The sequence below is a fragment of the Oryctolagus cuniculus genome, chromosome 21 (genome assembly GCF_051225735.1).
Source record: "Oryctolagus cuniculus isolate XC-2025 breed Fujian yellow rabbit chromosome 21, ASM5122573v1, whole genome shotgun sequence".
Taxonomy (NCBI): domain Eukaryota; kingdom Metazoa; phylum Chordata; class Mammalia; order Lagomorpha; family Leporidae; genus Oryctolagus; species Oryctolagus cuniculus.
The window spans coordinates 34,734,647-34,751,018 of NC_142887.1; the positions used below are offsets into that span (position 1 = coordinate 34,734,647).

Sequence of the window (16,372 nt, forward strand, 5' to 3'; positions counted from 1 at the left end):
CCCCTATGCGTGGCCACCCGCAGGCTGTGGTGCCTTCCCAAGAGCTTTTAGGTCCCTCCCTGGGAGGGGCGTGGAAGGTAGGGGTGGGGGAGGCCACCGTCTCATTTCACTGTCACTGCGACAGTTACATTAACTTGTATCTAATGGGACAGTCAGCTATTGGGCATGGAGCAATTCCAGTTTAATTAGGCATCAGGAAGCTGGGCATTAATTACCGTAACAAAAGACTCAGCACAACCAGCACTGGCCCTGCTCCGCGGGGTTGCGGTGCAGGCGTGCAGGAGAGGCGGAAGGGGCAGGGGCCCGCCTCCTCCCACAAGCACGCACGCATGCATGTACGCAACCCGCAGGCTGTCACTGCTCTGAGCCCAGGTATCCATGCATCCCGAGACTGTGAGAGCCCAGAGCTGGGCCTCCCTGGGCTGGGCTGGGCTGGCCACTGAGAGCTGAGCCCCAGCAGGAGAGGACAGAGGACTCCCAGAATGCTCACGGACCCCTGTGTGGGTTCCCCTGGGGATGCTGCCCGGCCCCTGTAACCCTGATCCCCTGAGCCCAGGAGCCGGCCTTGGGGATGGCAGTGTGGGCACCTAGGCTCAATCCAAGACTCTCGGGTTCTCCAAGGGTCCCTATTGCCAAGTTGAGAACCACACCCCCCTCGAACCACAGGAGGATGGGTGGGCCCCACCGATCACTCCCCCTCCCCCCACCCAGAGTTCCTCACTACCCAGCCCCGCTTTTGGGAAGCCCCTGACAGCTGGACCCAGGGGGTCGGCCCCAGGCTGCTCCAGGCCAAGGCCAACGCCGGGCACTCACGTATCGACGCTTCCCATAATGATGATCATATTTTCCTCATCGGTCGAGACTGGAATCAATGGCATTTGAGTAATTGGAGATTGATTTTAATTAAGTCCTAGCAGTTTCGTAGAGCGGCCCCACGGAGGGGCTTCTCTCTGCTGGCTGCAGGAGGGTGGTGGGAAGAAGACCAGGTGAGGACAGCGCCACCACCTGGGCATCCTCAGACTGGACCCTGGCCTTGGGACACCCCCCCCAACACACACACACACAACCTCCCAGAACTCACAGTACCTTCATCCAAGGCCAAGTTCAACACTCAGGCAGGAGTCTGCAGGCGGGAGCAGCTGGGTGGGGTCTCTGGCAGATGGGGTGGGGGAAGTTCCAGGGCCAGGGTGAGGCGCCTATCACCCCCTGCTGGACCTGGCACAGAGCTGGGGTCCCTCCCTCCCATGCTCACTGACCACTTACTCTCTCCAGCACCTGAGCCTGCTGTCCTGGGATCCTTCAGCCCACACCCCACCCTGTGACCCTCCATCCCCCCTGCAGTGGACCCCCAGCACTGCCCCAACCTGGCCCCCAATCCTGAGCTCCACCAGCCACAGTGGATGAGTAGGGCACCTGTGGATTCCCTGCCCCAACCCTACTCGGTCCCTATGGGCTATTTTCTCTTCTTCTTTAAATTTATTTGAGAGGCAGAGTTACAGACCGAGAGAGGGAGAGAGAAACATGGAGAGAGATCTTCCATCCGCTGGTTCACTCCCCAAATGGCCGCAATGGTCAGAACTGCACCGATCCAAAGCCAGGAGGCAGGAGCTTCATCCAGGTCACCCACGTAGCTACAGGGGCCCAAGCACTTGGGCCATCTTCTGCTGCTTTCCCAGGTGCATTAGCAGGGAGCTGGGTTGGAAGTGGAGCAGTCGGGTCTCGAGCCAGCCTCCATATGGGAAGCCGGTGCCACAGGCGGAGGCTTAATGTAGTACACCACAGCGCCAGGCCCCTCCCAAAGCTTCTGATGCTGCTGCCAAGAGACCCTGTTCCTGCCCCAACCGCCCACCTGCCCTCACACACACCTCCTCCCACCCAGCCCCCCTTGCTCTTGGAGACCCCCGCTCTCCCCAGCCCCACCAGCCGGAGCTCAGGGGTGCATTGTTAATGAGGTGGCCAAACTTGCTGTCCTCTCACTCACCATTTCACCCAAGGCCCTGGGGACAGGGAGGGTGGGGGTGGGGTGCTGAGCCCTGGGGAGGGACTGCCTGGGACGACCTCTGGGTGCCAAGGCTGCGACCACCTGGGGGGTATCCAGGCCAGGGGCAGGGACTCAAAAGCATTGTCATAGCCCCCAGGGGCCCTCCAGCTTGGCCCCAGCCACTGACCAAGCCCCAAGGACCCTCGGTGACAGAGACCTCAGCACCCTGATCCCAACCCACTCTGCAGATGGGGAAACTGAGGCTGGGAAGGGAGGTGAGCGGTCCCACTTGCAGAACAGGGCCTGGGACCTCCCAGCTGCCCAGGAAGCCTTTGCCTCTGCCCGCCCTGCCCCGGCCCAGCCCTGTGATTGTGTCCCAGCCCCCAGCCCCCCCACGGACACCGTCAGCCAGAATGAAAGCGGGTGGGAGCATAGGGGGCGGTGGGCTGGGGATGTGGGGGTGGGGAGCAGTGAGGGGGGTGGCAGGGAGGGTGGGCAGGTGGAAGAGGACTCCCCAGCACTGCTGGGAGCTCACAAGTGGTTTGGCTTGCACCTGCTGAGGTGGGCGGGGCCTCACTGGGGGAGCCTTGATGAGCAACACTCAGCGACCCAGATCCGCTGATGGCCTTGGAGCCCCTGCCCCCAGGGAACTAGGCAGCACTAACACTGCAGCTGGCCTTGCCCTTGACCTAGGCCAGGGGTCAGGAGGGATCTGGACAGAGGCCAGGGAGGAGGGAGAAAGACAAGGGTTCCCTAGCCCCCAGCACTGGCCCTTGGGGACCCAATACAGCTTTGACCCTTCCAGGCATCAGTCTACTCCTCCAGGTGTGACCTTGAAACAGACTGGTGCAGGGGTGGCACCTGCCCTGGCCACAGCCTGCTGTGACAGGAGGGTCCTCTCCCCCCCACAGCCACCACCCTCCATGAACTTGGAAAATGCCAAGTTCTCAGCCAGCCTGCCCGAGCAGCCATGGTGCACAACCCACCCCACCCCCACTGTTACTCCCATGATGATGGCCAGGTGGTGACCACCATCGGGGCACGTGTATCCCTTACCAGCGGGAGGTGGCTCAGGGTCTCACTTCCGACCAGCTTGCTTACTGCCCTCTGGGCTTTGCAGGCTGGGCACTGGGCACAGCCCCCAGCCTCCGTGTGCACAGCCAGTCTGCTCCGCAGCAGCGGCCCCAGAGAAGGACGGGGTGGCTCTGAGACACTGAGTCAGGCCAGGTAGGAGGTCACCAGAAAAAGTTTGGCTCACGAGACGGACAGCAGGTCCGGAGGTCCAGCCTCCCAGTGTCCAGGTTTGCTTCTAGAATGGCCCTCTTCCTCCCCCTGCAGGCGGAGGCTCTGCACTGATCAACACACTGCCTGGAGGAGTGGGGCAGCACAAAGCAACTGCTCACACTTTAGTAAGAACTGGGGGATCGGAGGCAGCGCAGGGCTAGATCCCAGAAACATAACAAAATACTCCTGAGCTAACCCTATAGCAGTCCCCGCAAAAGCCTAAAGGGACAGGGAGTGAGCGAGGTAGGCTCCGCCCACCTGGCCCAGGACTGGGCAAAGGCACTGCCTCTCTGAGCATGCATGTTAGGGCTCCAGGTGTAGGAGGCGGGCCTGGGAAAAGGGGGAGAACAGTGCTGGTGTCCAGCCCAGAAGATTCCACGGCCCCAGCACCAAGGTGCCCGCAGCAGGCAGGTCATCAGAAGCCCTGATGGGTTTGATTTCACTTTCTCGTCACGATTATTCTGAAAACCATTAAGTGCCGTTATTAATCTTTGAGTAATTATTACCTGTTCTCGTATTAATTACCTGGCCATCGGGAATGTCACCGGGATTGAAGGTTGTTAATGGTTAACAATAAAATGCGAGAGAGGGGAGATGCACCTGCTCAGGGTCTCTCCCTGCCCAGGCTGCCTGGCAGGAGCAAGCCCTCCCCACCACCCCAGCTTGACCGACTAAATTGGAGTTGGTGTTGAAGGACATTGTCCACGTGTTGTGGCCATTTGAGGGCACAAGTCTTTCAAGAGTGGCCCAGCCTGCCCCTCCTGCCTCTCCACCATGTCCACTCCACGCGTACCCGTGTCAGACCGGAGATGAGTGCCCAGCGATGCCACCACAGTGTTAGGGATGGTGGTGATGATGGAATAGCAGCCCTGACTGTAGTGCTGGAGGTGGAGTTGAGGGTGGTAGAGGTGGAGGTGATGGAGATGGAGGTGGTGATGGAGGTGGAGATGACGGAGGTGATGGAGGTGTTGACATTGGAGGTGATGGAGGTGGGGGTGACAGAAGAGGAGGTGCTGGAGTTGAAGCTGGATGTGGAGGTGGTGATGGAGGTGGAGTTGGAGGTGATGGAGGTGGTGATGGAGGTGGAGGTGGTGATGGAGGTGGAGGTGATGGAGGTGGAGGTGGAGGTGATGGAGGTAGAGGTGATGGAGGTGGAGGTGGTGATGGAGGTGGAGGTGATGGAGGTAGAGGTGGAGGTGATGGAGGTGGAGGTGATGGAGGTGGAGGTGATGGAGGTGGTGATGGAGGTGGAGGTGGTGATGGAGGTGGAGGTGATGGAGGTGGAGGTGGAGGTGATGGAGGTGGAGGTGGTGATGGAGGTGGAGGTGATGGAGGTAGAGGTGGAGGTGATGGAGGTGGAGGTGATGGAGGTAGGGGTGACGGAGGTGGAGGTGGAGGTGGTGATGGAGGTGGAGGTGGTGATGGAGGTGGAGGTGGAGGTGATGGAGGTGGAGGTGACGGAGGTGGTGGTTGTGATGGAGGTGGAGGTGATGGAGGTGGAGGTGATGGAGGTGGAGGTGGTGATGGAGGTGGAGGTGGTGATGGAGGTGGGGGTGATGGAGGTGGAGGTGATGGAGGTGGAGGTGATGGAGGTAGAGGTGGTGATGGAGGTGGAGGTGGTGATGGAGGTGGGGGTGATGGAGGTGGAGGTGATGGAGGTGGAGGTGATGGAGGTGGAGGTGGTGATGGAGGTGGAGGTGGTGATGGAGGTGGAGGTGGTGATGGAGGTGGGGGTGATGGAGGTGGAGGTGATGGAGGTGGAGGTGATGGAGGTGGAGGTGATGGAGGTGGAGGTGGTGATGGAGGTGGAGATGATGGAGGTGGAGGTGATGGAGGAGGTGGAGGTGGTGATGGAGGTGGAGGTGGTGATGGAGGTGGGGGTGATGGAGGTGGAGGTGATGGAGGTGGTGATGGAGGTGGAGGTGGAGGAGGTGATGGAGGTGGAGGTGATGGAGGTGGAGGTGGTGATGGAGGAGGAGGTGACGGAGGTGACGGAGGTGATGGAGGTGTTGACAGGGAGGTGATGGTCGTGTTCACAGTGACAGTGGTGATAATGAAATCTGAATCTCCAAGCCACAGAACTTCCCAGACGAGCAGTGTCTCTGCCCCACCTCCGAGCCACCCACCCCTTCCCCGCAGGGCGGGTGGTCCCCAGAGGCAGGACGAGGCGAGCTGTGACCGACAGTCACTACATCTTGAGCTCACGGGGAACATTTCATCTTAGTTAAAAATAAATAAGTTCAATTATTGGAAAGGGGAAATAGCCTCGTATTTACTGCAAGTGAATCGAAGGTAATTACTCTGGGCACTGTCCCCTCCCATCAGGTGCAGAGTGGCAGGTGGGATGGCTTTGCAGGGCCTGGTGCAGGGAGTAGGGTGGGATCACCCTGCCCTGGGACCCCAAAGAGGTGCACGCCCCTGCTGTCACCAAGGCAGTGGCTGTGGGGGTGGGGTATCATGGGGTCCTCAACATAGTCACATCTCTTCCAGGGCATCCCAGACCCTCACTCACTGACTCTCTTGCTCACCCGCTGTGTGACCCCCAGGCAAATCCTGCACCTCTCTGAGCCTCCCCCAGAACCACTCCCGCTCTGCTGAGCTTAGGGCCCTGGAGCTGACCCAGCCCCAACGCTACTGGCAGAGGGGGTGTGGAGATTGTACGGGCTCAGCACCCCCTCAGGGCCCTGAATGGGTGATGAGTTCCAAGGAGCTGCCGTTGCAATTAGTGGGAACCACACTGTGTTTGCCAAGGAGGAAAATCCAATCTTGGAAATTCACTTTGGATGCAAGTTCAGTCTCACCCACGGGGCCATAAAACCTTCTCCCTGATCACCTGGTGCTGCTGGCTGCCAGGGTGGTTCATCGTGAAGATGCTATTCGGAAGCAAGGCATCACTGGGTGTGTGTGTTGAGGAGAGAATTAGCTGCACAGCCCACAAGGAGCCCCGGTCTGCTCCCTGCTCTGCAGAGACCAGTCCCCACACCGGGCATGCTGGGTGGGGAGCGGGGGTGGGTGGGGACAGGGACAGGCACCACCCTCAGAAGTCCCCTACGTCCCAACAGGCTGGTAGAGCTCCAGACTTGGGTCTACCCACAGGTAGGAAAACTGAAGCCGTGGGGGCCGGAGGTGGGGGCAGCAGCCCAGCTCTCCCGGTCCACACTTCCCCCCCACCCCAGCCAGCCCCAGCAGCCACCACCCTCCCCCCCCCCGCCCCGCCAACCCAGGACCAGTCTCATCCCACAGTCTCTCTCTACAAATCGTTTCCTTGATTACCGAGGGTTACAAGGAAGACACATAATTGGATCTCCAAGAAATTACCATTTTTATAACTTGCGCCCAGTTCCCCAGATAAATTAACCATCTCCCCCCCCAGCCCCGCCCACTCTGCACAGCGGCGGCAAGCCTGCTCACAGCGCATCGGCGAGAGCATAACATCACCCCTGGTCGACCACTCTGGCCTTATTCACAAGAATGCCCGGCAGGGGTGGTGACACTTGGGTGAAGCTTGGCTGGGGTGGAGGGAGATGCACCTGCCCACGAGAGCTGCCAGTGCCATTGTTCAGCAGCTGCTGGGGTGGGGGTCGTGGCGGGGCGAAAAGCTCTCTGGAATAGCTAAGGCATCACCACCTTAGGCCACAGGGGTCCCCACACACTGGCCTATGCTGGGGACAAGCTTCCTCCCATGGCCCTAAGTCCCACCCACTGCCCCCAGACGCGACGGCCCAGATGGGAGTCCAGTCCCTTGGGAAGGAGCAGGTGAGGGACCCTGGACAGCGCTGGTGTTGGTTCCAGGAGCCAACAGTGGGGAGAGGGTCTCTCTGAAATTCCCAAGTGAGGTTGCCCCTAACCCTGCCTGGCCCAAGGGCCACCCCATTTTAGCCAGCCCGTCCTCATGATCACGGCGCCATCTGGTGGTGGATTTCATAAATGCACCCGCTGCTCCTGCCCGCATTTTTACTGGTTCAGGTAGATAGAGTGGCAGGTGCCCGCCCTTGAGGCTCTCATTGGACCCAAGGTGTCTGTTACCAGGGCACAGAGAGCCAACCTGCACTGTGGGACCTGGCAAAGTGACCTGACCCTGACCATCAGGCACTAGAGCAGGCTAGCTTGGAGGGGTACATGGGCACCCGGGGACGCAGGTGGGGAACTGAGCAGGGCTTGGGTGGGGTCTTCTGTGGGGAGGGTCCAGGCAGGGGTGGGCATTTCCAGCTAACCCCTGGTCACCGCGGAGGGCAGGGAGCCTTTGACGCTCCGGTTGATGGTGATTTATTGAGGCTGTGTCATCTGTAAGAGGATTTCCCCTGACATTCTTATGATCTCTCTGATTCTTAAATAAAAAATGTGAGCAGTGGATGTCCAGAGAGTCACTTGGGAGGCAGAGACAAATGGCTTGCCACTGGGCCTGCAGCCAGGAGCTGCCAGCTATGCCGTGCCCAGGGCAGGGGTGGGGGAGTCCCCGGGGCTGCCCCTTCGCCCGCACCAACCACCACCCCATTCCAGGACCTGAAACTTAGCTCCGTGCTCTGTCCCCGCAAGCTGGGGAGGGCTAGGGAAGCTGGCTGGCTCCCACAGCAGACGTCCATCCACTCACAGGGACTGGCAGTCCAACTGTCCCCGCCCTGCCCGGGGTCACTCCACAGGCCACCCCATCCTTCGCATGGCCCCCAAGGAGCCCATCCTCCTGCTGTAAGTCTGAGGGCTTCTGGGAGACCCAAGACCACCCTTGGAGATCCCTGGGCCCCAGCCAGGGCCACCTGTATCTTTTTTTATTGTCATTTTAAAAGAGTATGTATTTATTTGGAAGACGGAGTCAGAGAGAGAGAGAGAGAGAGAGAGAGAGAGAGAGAGATCTTCCATCTGCTGGTTCACTCCCCAAAAGACCACAAATGGCCAGGGCTGAACCCAGGAGCCTGAAATTCCACTTGGGTCTCCTCGTGGGTGGCCTGAATCCTTGGGCCATCTTCTATTGCTTTTCCAGGTGCATTAGCAGGGAGCTGGATCCAAGTGCAGCCGTGTTCATGCAGGATGCTGGCGTCACTGGCAGTGGCTTAACCCCTACAGACTCAGAGCTAAGGTGTGCTGAGGCCCCGGGCCCTGGGACGGGGTGCAGGGGCGGGGCTGGGCTGAAGCTCTTGGCAGGGGGTTGGGGGAAGAGAGGGCACTGCCCGTGCCAGGGCAGCTCCACGGGAGCCTGTAGAGCCCCAGGACTCCCACCCTCCAGGCAGACTGAGCTCGGGGGGTACTGGTGAGTGGGGAGGGAGTCTCCCTGATGTGCAGCCTGGGGGAGTCAGGGCCAGGAGCCTGGGGGAGGGGTACAGATGTGGCCTGCCCAGTGACCCCAATTTCGGTCCACTCAAGGCCTGCTCCTGGCCTGAGAAATGAGCTGAAGACATTGAATGTCAAAGTCACGGGAAATATTGGGCATAGCGCCCCCCACTCCGGGATGTGGCCAGGCTCAGGTCTCCATGCTGGTGGCCAGCCCCACCCCCGCCCCCTACCTCTCCTCCTCTTCCTCTTCCTCCCCTCATATAAGGAGGGGCCGGGGCTTCCTCGCAGCTCTGCTGGGGCCTCCCCAAGGCCATCTGGGCGTCATGGCAACACGGGCAGGAAGCGGTTGCCATGGCAACAGGCGTCCATGGAGGCGTGCTGCCTAGCAACAAGAGCCACAGCTGCTCCTCCCTCCCAACATGTCTGGCTGGCCATGTTCCGCCTGTGTGGCCATGGGTTCTGGCCCAGGACAGATTCAGCCCCTCTCCTGCGTGGACAGTGCAGACCCCACCCCTGGGGGGCCCTGCTCTTTGCCCCCAGGTGGCAGAGCAGGACAGAAGCCACCTGCAGCCTAATTTCCTGAGACCGGAAGTGCGGCTGAGTTCACAGAACAAGTTGGGAGGGACATCCGGGCTAGCTTTTGGGGTTCACCCCCATTACTAGGGTCAGGAACCCCCACCGGGCAAACCCTCGGCCCTGCTCCTACCCTAGACCTCAGAACTGCAGGGTGGACACCCCCGGGAAGCAGGCGGCCTCCCTCCCTCCCCTGGCCCAACTTCTCACTCCCGCCTCCCTCGTAAGTAGGCTCAGAAAATAGGGCGCCAAGAAGCTGGTCACAGAGCACAGGGCACAGGGTTACACCTCGGTTTGCAATGCAGCCGGCATCCTGCCAGAGCACCGGTCTGAGTCCCGGCTGCTGCACTTCCAATGCAGCTCTCTGCTGATGCGCCTGGGAAAAGCAGCGGCAGATGGCCCAAGTGCTTGTGCACCTGCCGCCCGCGTGGGAGACCTGGATGAAGCTCCTGGCTTCATCCCAGCCTGGCCTGGCCCTGGCTGTTGTGGGAGAGTGAACCAGGGGATGGGTTCTCCCTATCTATCTCTGTTTCTCTGCCCCCTCACCCTCGGAAAAGCAAAGCAAGACAAAGCAGACAGGGAGGGGAAGGAGAAGGAGAAGAGGAGAAAGGCAGGAAGTCAATGACTCCCCCTCCTCCAAGCCTGCTTCACCCAAACACAGCGGCTCTGTGAAGAGGGGCCCACCCCAGACTTCCTGGAGATAAAAGCTGTGACTGCTGGCTCTCAAAGTAAAGATTTTTAAAAACATACAAGAGTACTTAAAAGGGGGGGCAGTGCTGTGGCACAGTGGGTTAATGCCCTGGCCTGAAGCACTGGCATCCCATATGGGTGCCAGTTAGAGTCCTGGCTGCTCCACTTCCGATCCAGCTCTCTGCTGTGGCCTGGGAAAGCAGTGGAAGATGGCCCAAGTCATTGGGCCCCTGCACCCACGTGGGAGACCCGGAAGAAGCTCCCGGCTCCTGGCTTCGGATCGGCGCAGCTCTGGCCATTGTGACCAATTGGGGAGTGAACCAGTGGATGGAAGACCTCTCTTTCTCTCTCTCTCTCTCTCTCTCTCTCTCTCTGCCTCTCCTCTCTCTGTGTAACTCTGACTTACAAATAAATAAATCTTAAAAAAAAAGAATTCAATGCTAAAAAATCAAAACTTTGGAAGTACAGAATTAAAAGGTAAGCTTGTTTAGGTGCAAAACATTGAAAAATCCACACATTGGGCCTTTCACGATACACATTTTTGCTTGCACTTTTTGAAGCTCCCCCCTCCCCATGTGAGAGACAGAGAGTGCGTGTGTGTGCGAGCAGTCAAGGAAATCTATCCACAAGTAACGAGACAGGCAGAGAAATGGAAAGGACACACAAGGTCAGTCTGAACAACCCCAGGTCTGGCTGCGGGAGCTTGAACAAGAGCAGGGAAGGCAGAAGGAATTTTAACTAAGAAGCAGTCACAGGGCCGGCGCTGTGGCGTGGTGGGCTAAGCCTCCACCTGCAGGGTCAGCAGCCCACATGGGCGCCAGTTTCAAGTCTCAGCTGCTGCACTTCCAATCCAGCTCTCTGCTGTGGCCTGGGAAAGCAGTGGAAGATGGACCAAGTGCTTGGGCTCCTGTACCCACGTGGGAGACCTGGAAGAAGCTCCCAGCTCCTGGCTTCGGATGGGCCCAGCTGCGGCTGTTTCAGCCAACTGAGGAGTGAACCAGTGGATGGAAGACCTCTCTCTCTCTCTCTCTCTCTCTCTCTCTCTTTGCCTCTGCCTCTGTATAATGCTGCCTTTCAAATAAATAAATCTTTAAAAAAAAAAAAAAGGTAGAAGGTGGGACTCAGGCACTCCCATATGGGACACAGAGTCTTAACTGCTGTTCCAAACACTGCCCCATCCTCTTTTTATAGATGAGGAAACTGAGGCACAAAGCCCCTGAGTCCCTTGGCTGACGGCCACACACCGCTGCTGGGTCTGGGCCCAGCACATCGCGTGGTGGCTGTGTGTCTCCCAGGTTCCACCCTGCGGGCCGCCCACTGCCCTGGATCCTCAACCTGCTCACTCTCAGTTCCCCCCACTGTTCCCAGGACAGTGCACCCACAACAGACGTCCCTAGAGGCTGCTCAGGAGACACCCCGGCAAGTGCTTCCCACAGGGCCACTCCTGCCTCATGAGGACCCAGGTCCCTCCCTGCTCCCTAGAGCCTTGGGGTGCCAGGGGTGGGCTGTGGGCCCCCTCCTCTGGGAGGGAGGCTCCAGAGGCTGTCAGAGAGGGGCTTGGCCCAGCCAGGCCCTAGTTGCTTGGAAAAAGGGGGCAAACCCAGCCAGAGCCCCAGAAACTCAATCTCCTGGCCCACAGCCAAGTCACTGGGCCACAAGCCCCATACCCCGGTTTTGCTCTTTTTAATTTTTTTAAAGATTTATTTATTTGAAAGGCAGAGTTACAAGGAGAGAGGTCTTCCATCCACTGGTTCACTCCCTAGATGGCTGCAACAGGCAGGGTTAAGCCAGGCAGAAGCCAGGAGCCAGGAGCTTCTTCTGGGGCCCAAGGACTTTCCTAAGCACATTAGCAGGGAGCTGGATTGGAAGTGGAGCAGCCAGGACTCCAACCGGCACCCATATTGGATGCCAGCATCGCCCACAACGGCTTAACCCAACACCCCACAGCCACAGCGCCGGCCAGTGTTTGCCTTTTTTTTTTTTTTTTTTTTTTTGACAGGCAGAGTGGACAGTGAGAGAGACAGACAGAGAGAAAGGTCTTCCTTTTCTGTTGGTTCACCCACTAATGGCCGCCACGGCCGGCGCACTGCGATGATCCAAAGCCAGAAGCCAGGTGCTTCCTCCCGGTCTCCCATGTGGGTGCAGCACCCAGGGACCTGGGCCATCCTCCACTGCACTCCCGGGCCACAGCAGAGAGCTGGCCTGGAAGAGAGGTAACCAGGATAGAATCCGGCACCCCGACTGGGACTAGAACCTGGTGTGCCGGCGCCACAGGTGGAGGATTAGCCTAGTGAGCCGCGGCGCCGGCCTGCTTTTGCTTTCAAAGTGGAAGCAGTTACAGGGGAGTGGAAAAGCAGGAGTCTCTCGGGTCTGGAGGCCTCTGGCTCTGGTGGATGTCAGGCAGGGGAGAGAGCCAGGTTCGAGGGTGCTTTCGCTGGAAGGAAGCCCTCAGACAAGGCTTCTGGTTCACCACGCTGGCACATTCGTGCTTTGGCGTCCACGGGGGATTGGTCTCGGGACCGCCTGTGTATATGACAATTCTCTGTTGCTTATACAATGGTGTAATATGGGGGGTGTGTGTTGCACGTAAGCCACTGCTTGGGACAGCTGCATCCCGTTCCATAATAATGCCTGGGTCCTGGGTTCAAGCTCTGACCCAGCTTCCTGCTAACATGGATCCAGGGAGGCAGGATCAAGTGCTCCTGGGCTCATCACCCACGCGGGAGACCTGGATGGGGGCCCAGCTCCTGGGGTCAGCCATCTGGGAAGTGAACCAGCAGATGGGAACTTTCTCTCTCTCTCTCTCTCTCTCTCTCTCTTTCCTTTTCCCTCTCGCCCTCTATCTCTTCCTTTCAACTAAATATTTTTTAAAAGAACACAATAATTGTACCCATAGGACCTGACATGAAAATAACTGTTCAATAAATGGTTAAAGGGGGCCCGGCATTGTGGTGCAGTGGGTTAAGCCATTGCCGGCTACACTGGCATCCCGTGTGGCCTCCAGTTCAAGTCCCGGCTGCTCCACTACCCATCCAGCTCCCTGCTAATGCGCCTGAGAAAGCAGTGGAAGATGCCCTAGATGTTTGGGCCTCTGCCACCACCCACATGGGAGACCCGGATGAAGCTCCTGGCTCCAGCCTGGCCCAGCCTTGGCTATTGCAGGCATTTGGAGAGTGAACCATCACATAGGAGATCTTTGTCTTTTTGTCTCTCAAATACATTTTTGAAAGAGATTTGATTTATTTGATCAGAAAGACAGACTTACAGAGAGAGGGAGAGGCAGAGAGAGAGAGAGAGGTCTTCCATCCTCTGGTTCACTCCCCAGATGGCCACAATAGCCAAGCCTGGGCCAGGTCAAAGCCAGGAGCCAGGAGCTCCATCCAGGTCTCCCACATGGGTGCAGGGGCCCAAGTGCTTGGCCCATCTTCTGCCGCTTTCTTGGGCACATCAGCAGGAAGCTGGATCAGAGTGGAGCAGCATTTATATGGGATGCCGGCGCTACAGGCGGCGGCTTGACCTGCTAAGCCCACAGAGGTGTGGAGTCAGGGAAGGGACCGGGCATGATGAGAGGCAGCTGGGGTCCAGGGGAACCGAAGAGGCAGAGAGGAGATGCTTCCTCCACGCCTGTCTGTGGTTGCCACAACGTGCTCCAGCTGCGGGGCGGGCGGGGCGTGGAGGGCCTGGGACCTTGGCCCATTGTGACCTCCGCGGCTGGCACCCAGGCCTTTGTGACTGTGACCTGGGGGGGCAGCCCTGAGAGCCTGCTCCACACCCACAGTGTCCTCAGTAAGAGGGTGGCAGGCGGGCCAGGGCCAGAGCCTGGACCTGGGGTCAGGAAGGGGTCACAGGGAGGCATGGAGGGCCCGAAAACCCTGGGCCCCTGCGGCCACTCCCACCCCCAGTGTCCCCCAGCCCCAGCCTCGAGCGGCCACGGAGGATGCCTGGAGCAGCCCTGCCAGGGATTTGTAAGGTGGCCCTGCCTGGTCCCTCTCCCCTCCACTCAGTCCCTGGAGTGCACCAGGCCGTTCCCAGCCCCAGGGGCAGCAGTCGGGGGAGCCAGGGTGGGGGGTGAGGACCCCCGGCTCTTCCTCTCCAGCCGTGAGGGAGAGACTCAGCAGCAGCGGGCCAGAGAGCCAGCTGGGCCAAGCCAAGAAGTGGAGGAGGGGCTGGGGTGGGGCTGGCCCCTGCACCCGGAGCCAGAGCAGGGGGCGCCCAGGCAGGGGGGGAGCCCCAGCGCGGCGCCCAGGTCCTGCACCTGCCCCTGCCCGACCCTGCCGCCAGGGGGTGGGGCCCCGGCCCCTCCCAGGGCAGCCCCCTCCCAGCTGCCCAGCCGACCGCTGGGTTCTGCACAGCAGCCTTTCCTACAGCTGCAGCAGGAGAACCAGAGCCTGGTGAGCCGCCAGCCGCCCGCCCCCGCAGCCCGCCCCCGGCCGCCTCCCGCAGGAGTGACCGCGACCCAGTTCCCGCCTTGCTCCTCCCCACCCCTCCCCATCCCCGCCCCGTCTCCCTCCAGAAAAGGCAAAACCAGGACCTCCGGGAGCAGCTGGGGGCCCTGCTGGGGCCCGGGCAGCCGTTCCTGCCCCTGTGCCCAGAGCATTCCAGCTGCACTGCCCTGACCTGGGTAAGAGCCGGTGAGCGCACCTCCGGGGCCACAGGCACCGCCCGCCGCCCCGGGGCTGACGTGGGGCCTCTCTCACAGCCCCCCGAGTCCACCAGTGCCCGGCCTCCGGAGGACAGGGCCCCTGTGCAGCTGCTGCGGCAGGAGGTGTGCCGGGGGGAGGAGGCCTTCGTGCAGCAGTCCCAGGTGGGCGTCGGGGGCGGGGCTGTGGAGGGGGCGGGGCCCGCCCGGCAGCCCGCGCAGGTGGCTCCCTCCCCCCTCCCCGGGGTCAGCGGGAAGGGCCGGCCCTGCCACGCTCTGTTCCTCCCCCAGAACGAGCTGCAGCAGATCCGCCTGTCCTTTGAGAGGAAAAAGATGGCCATCACCGAGGTGCTCGCTTGACCGGTGGGGGCGGGGCGGCGCTAGGAGACCCCCCCACCCCCACTCCTACCGGGCTGACCCTGGCCCCACCCCACTCCACCCCCGACTCCCAGGTGTGGGACGGCGTGGCAGAGGTGCACATGGCTCTGAACAACCAGGCCACCGGGCTCCTGGTAGGTCCTCCCAGGGGAGACATCCGCGGGCGAGGGGGTGGGCGGGGCGCGCAAGGTGGGGACAGGGCGGGGAGTGCCCGGCGCCTTGCTCTGTGCCCAGAACCTCAAGAAAGACATCCGGGGCGTGCTGGACCAGATGGAGGGCATCCAGCTGGAGATCCTAGGGTGAGGGCAGTCGGCACCAAAGCCAGGAGGTGGGACGGGGGGGAGGCACGGGGGGGGCGTGGTGGTGACTGCAGCCCCACCCCCAGGGAGCGCGCCCAGTGCCGCACCCAGGCCAGGAAGGAGCAGAACTTGGCGTGCGCTGCGGTGAGCGCCCCTCCTCACCTGGAGACCCGAACCCACCTGGCGGGGTGGGACCAGTGGAAGCCCCGCCCCCAGGAGCCAGCTGCCTGCGGGAGGGGTGGGGGCGGGGCGAGGCCGCAGCGATGGAATCCCTGATCCCCGTCAAAGGTCCCCCAAGCCAGGGACCCTCCTCCCTCCCCTTCCCCAACTCGAGGAGGGGGCCTCACCGTGTCCCTCCCTCACAGAAGGGGAGGCCCCCGCTGGGATGCTCCGAGGGCCTCAAGGGCCAGCTCTGGTAGGTGGCTTGGCGGGCTGAGCTCTGTCCCCACCCCCTCCCCGGGAGCATCCCCCAAGGGCGCCCCCCTGCCCCCTGACCACCACCGCCCGCAGGCTGCTGGCCCTGAGGCTTCTGCTGGGCGCCCTGCTGGCCTGCACCGCCGCCTACGTGTACGTGGTGGACCCGGCGCCCTTCGAGGGGCTGGTGCCGCCCCTGCTGAGCCGCGCCGCTGTCTGGAAGCTCCGGGCCCTGCTGGGCCCCTTCCTGCGCCTCGAGGTGGACGACTTCCTGCCCTTCTAGGCCGGAGGCCCCGCGGCCCCAGCGAGGAGGAGGCCAGGCGGCCGGCGCTGGCCCGGGTGCCCTGTGGCCGTGCCGGCCCCTGCCCACAGCACCGCCGCCGCCACGCACCGTCCCCGCCAGGAGCCGCGGAGAAGGGTGGAGGCGGGTTCTGTCCTGAGGGCTGGGCCTGCGGCTGGACATAGAGTCGTGACATGCATGGCCTAGGGAGCTTGTTTCCATGGAGACGGGGGCGGGGCCGCGGTTCGGACTTGACCCCCTCCCTGCGCAGTGGGGTTTCCATGGGGACGGGGGCGGGGCCGGTGGGTCTGACACTCCCCCCACCCCGCGCTGGGCCCAAGGCGGGGGTCCCTCCGGGTGGAGCCTCCCCCCAGCTTGGGTTCCCAAGGGTGGGGCCGGACCTGAGCCTAAAGCTGTCATTGCAGGGCCTCCACTGAAAGCTGGTGGGGTCGGGAACCTCACACCCCTCCTCCCCTTGGAGTGGGGGGGGGAGCAGACCTTCCAGGACACTGAGAGGTCAAGTTCTCAGCCTCGAATCTGCTGACCCTTGACCCACCCCTCACATG

At 61.2% G+C, this 16,372-nt stretch overlaps 1 protein-coding gene across 3 annotated transcripts; it reads left to right on the top strand.

Moving 5' to 3' along the window:
- Positions 1-13,650: 13,650 nt before the first annotated feature.
- CCDC188 (coiled-coil domain containing 188) lies at positions 13,651-15,958 on the top strand. Of its 3 annotated transcripts, none has more exons than XM_051837230.3 (9): positions 13,651-14,187; positions 14,310-14,417; positions 14,496-14,600; positions 14,727-14,783; positions 14,888-14,947; positions 15,048-15,112; positions 15,199-15,256; positions 15,478-15,527; positions 15,623-15,958. In XM_051837230.3, exons 1-9 carry the CDS (start codon positions 13,651-13,653, stop codon positions 15,807-15,809), a joined length of 1,227 nt encoding a protein of 408 aa, XP_051693190.1. In that variant the 3' UTR covers positions 15,810-15,958. The 3 variants fall into 3 exon arrangements, with proteins under 3 accessions (XP_051693190.1, XP_089179697.1, XP_089179696.1); XM_089323571.1 differs by having other exon boundaries at positions 15,199-15,250; XM_089323570.1 differs by having other exon boundaries at positions 14,310-14,600; positions 15,199-15,250.
- The last annotated feature ends 414 nt before the right edge of the window (positions 15,959-16,372 follow it).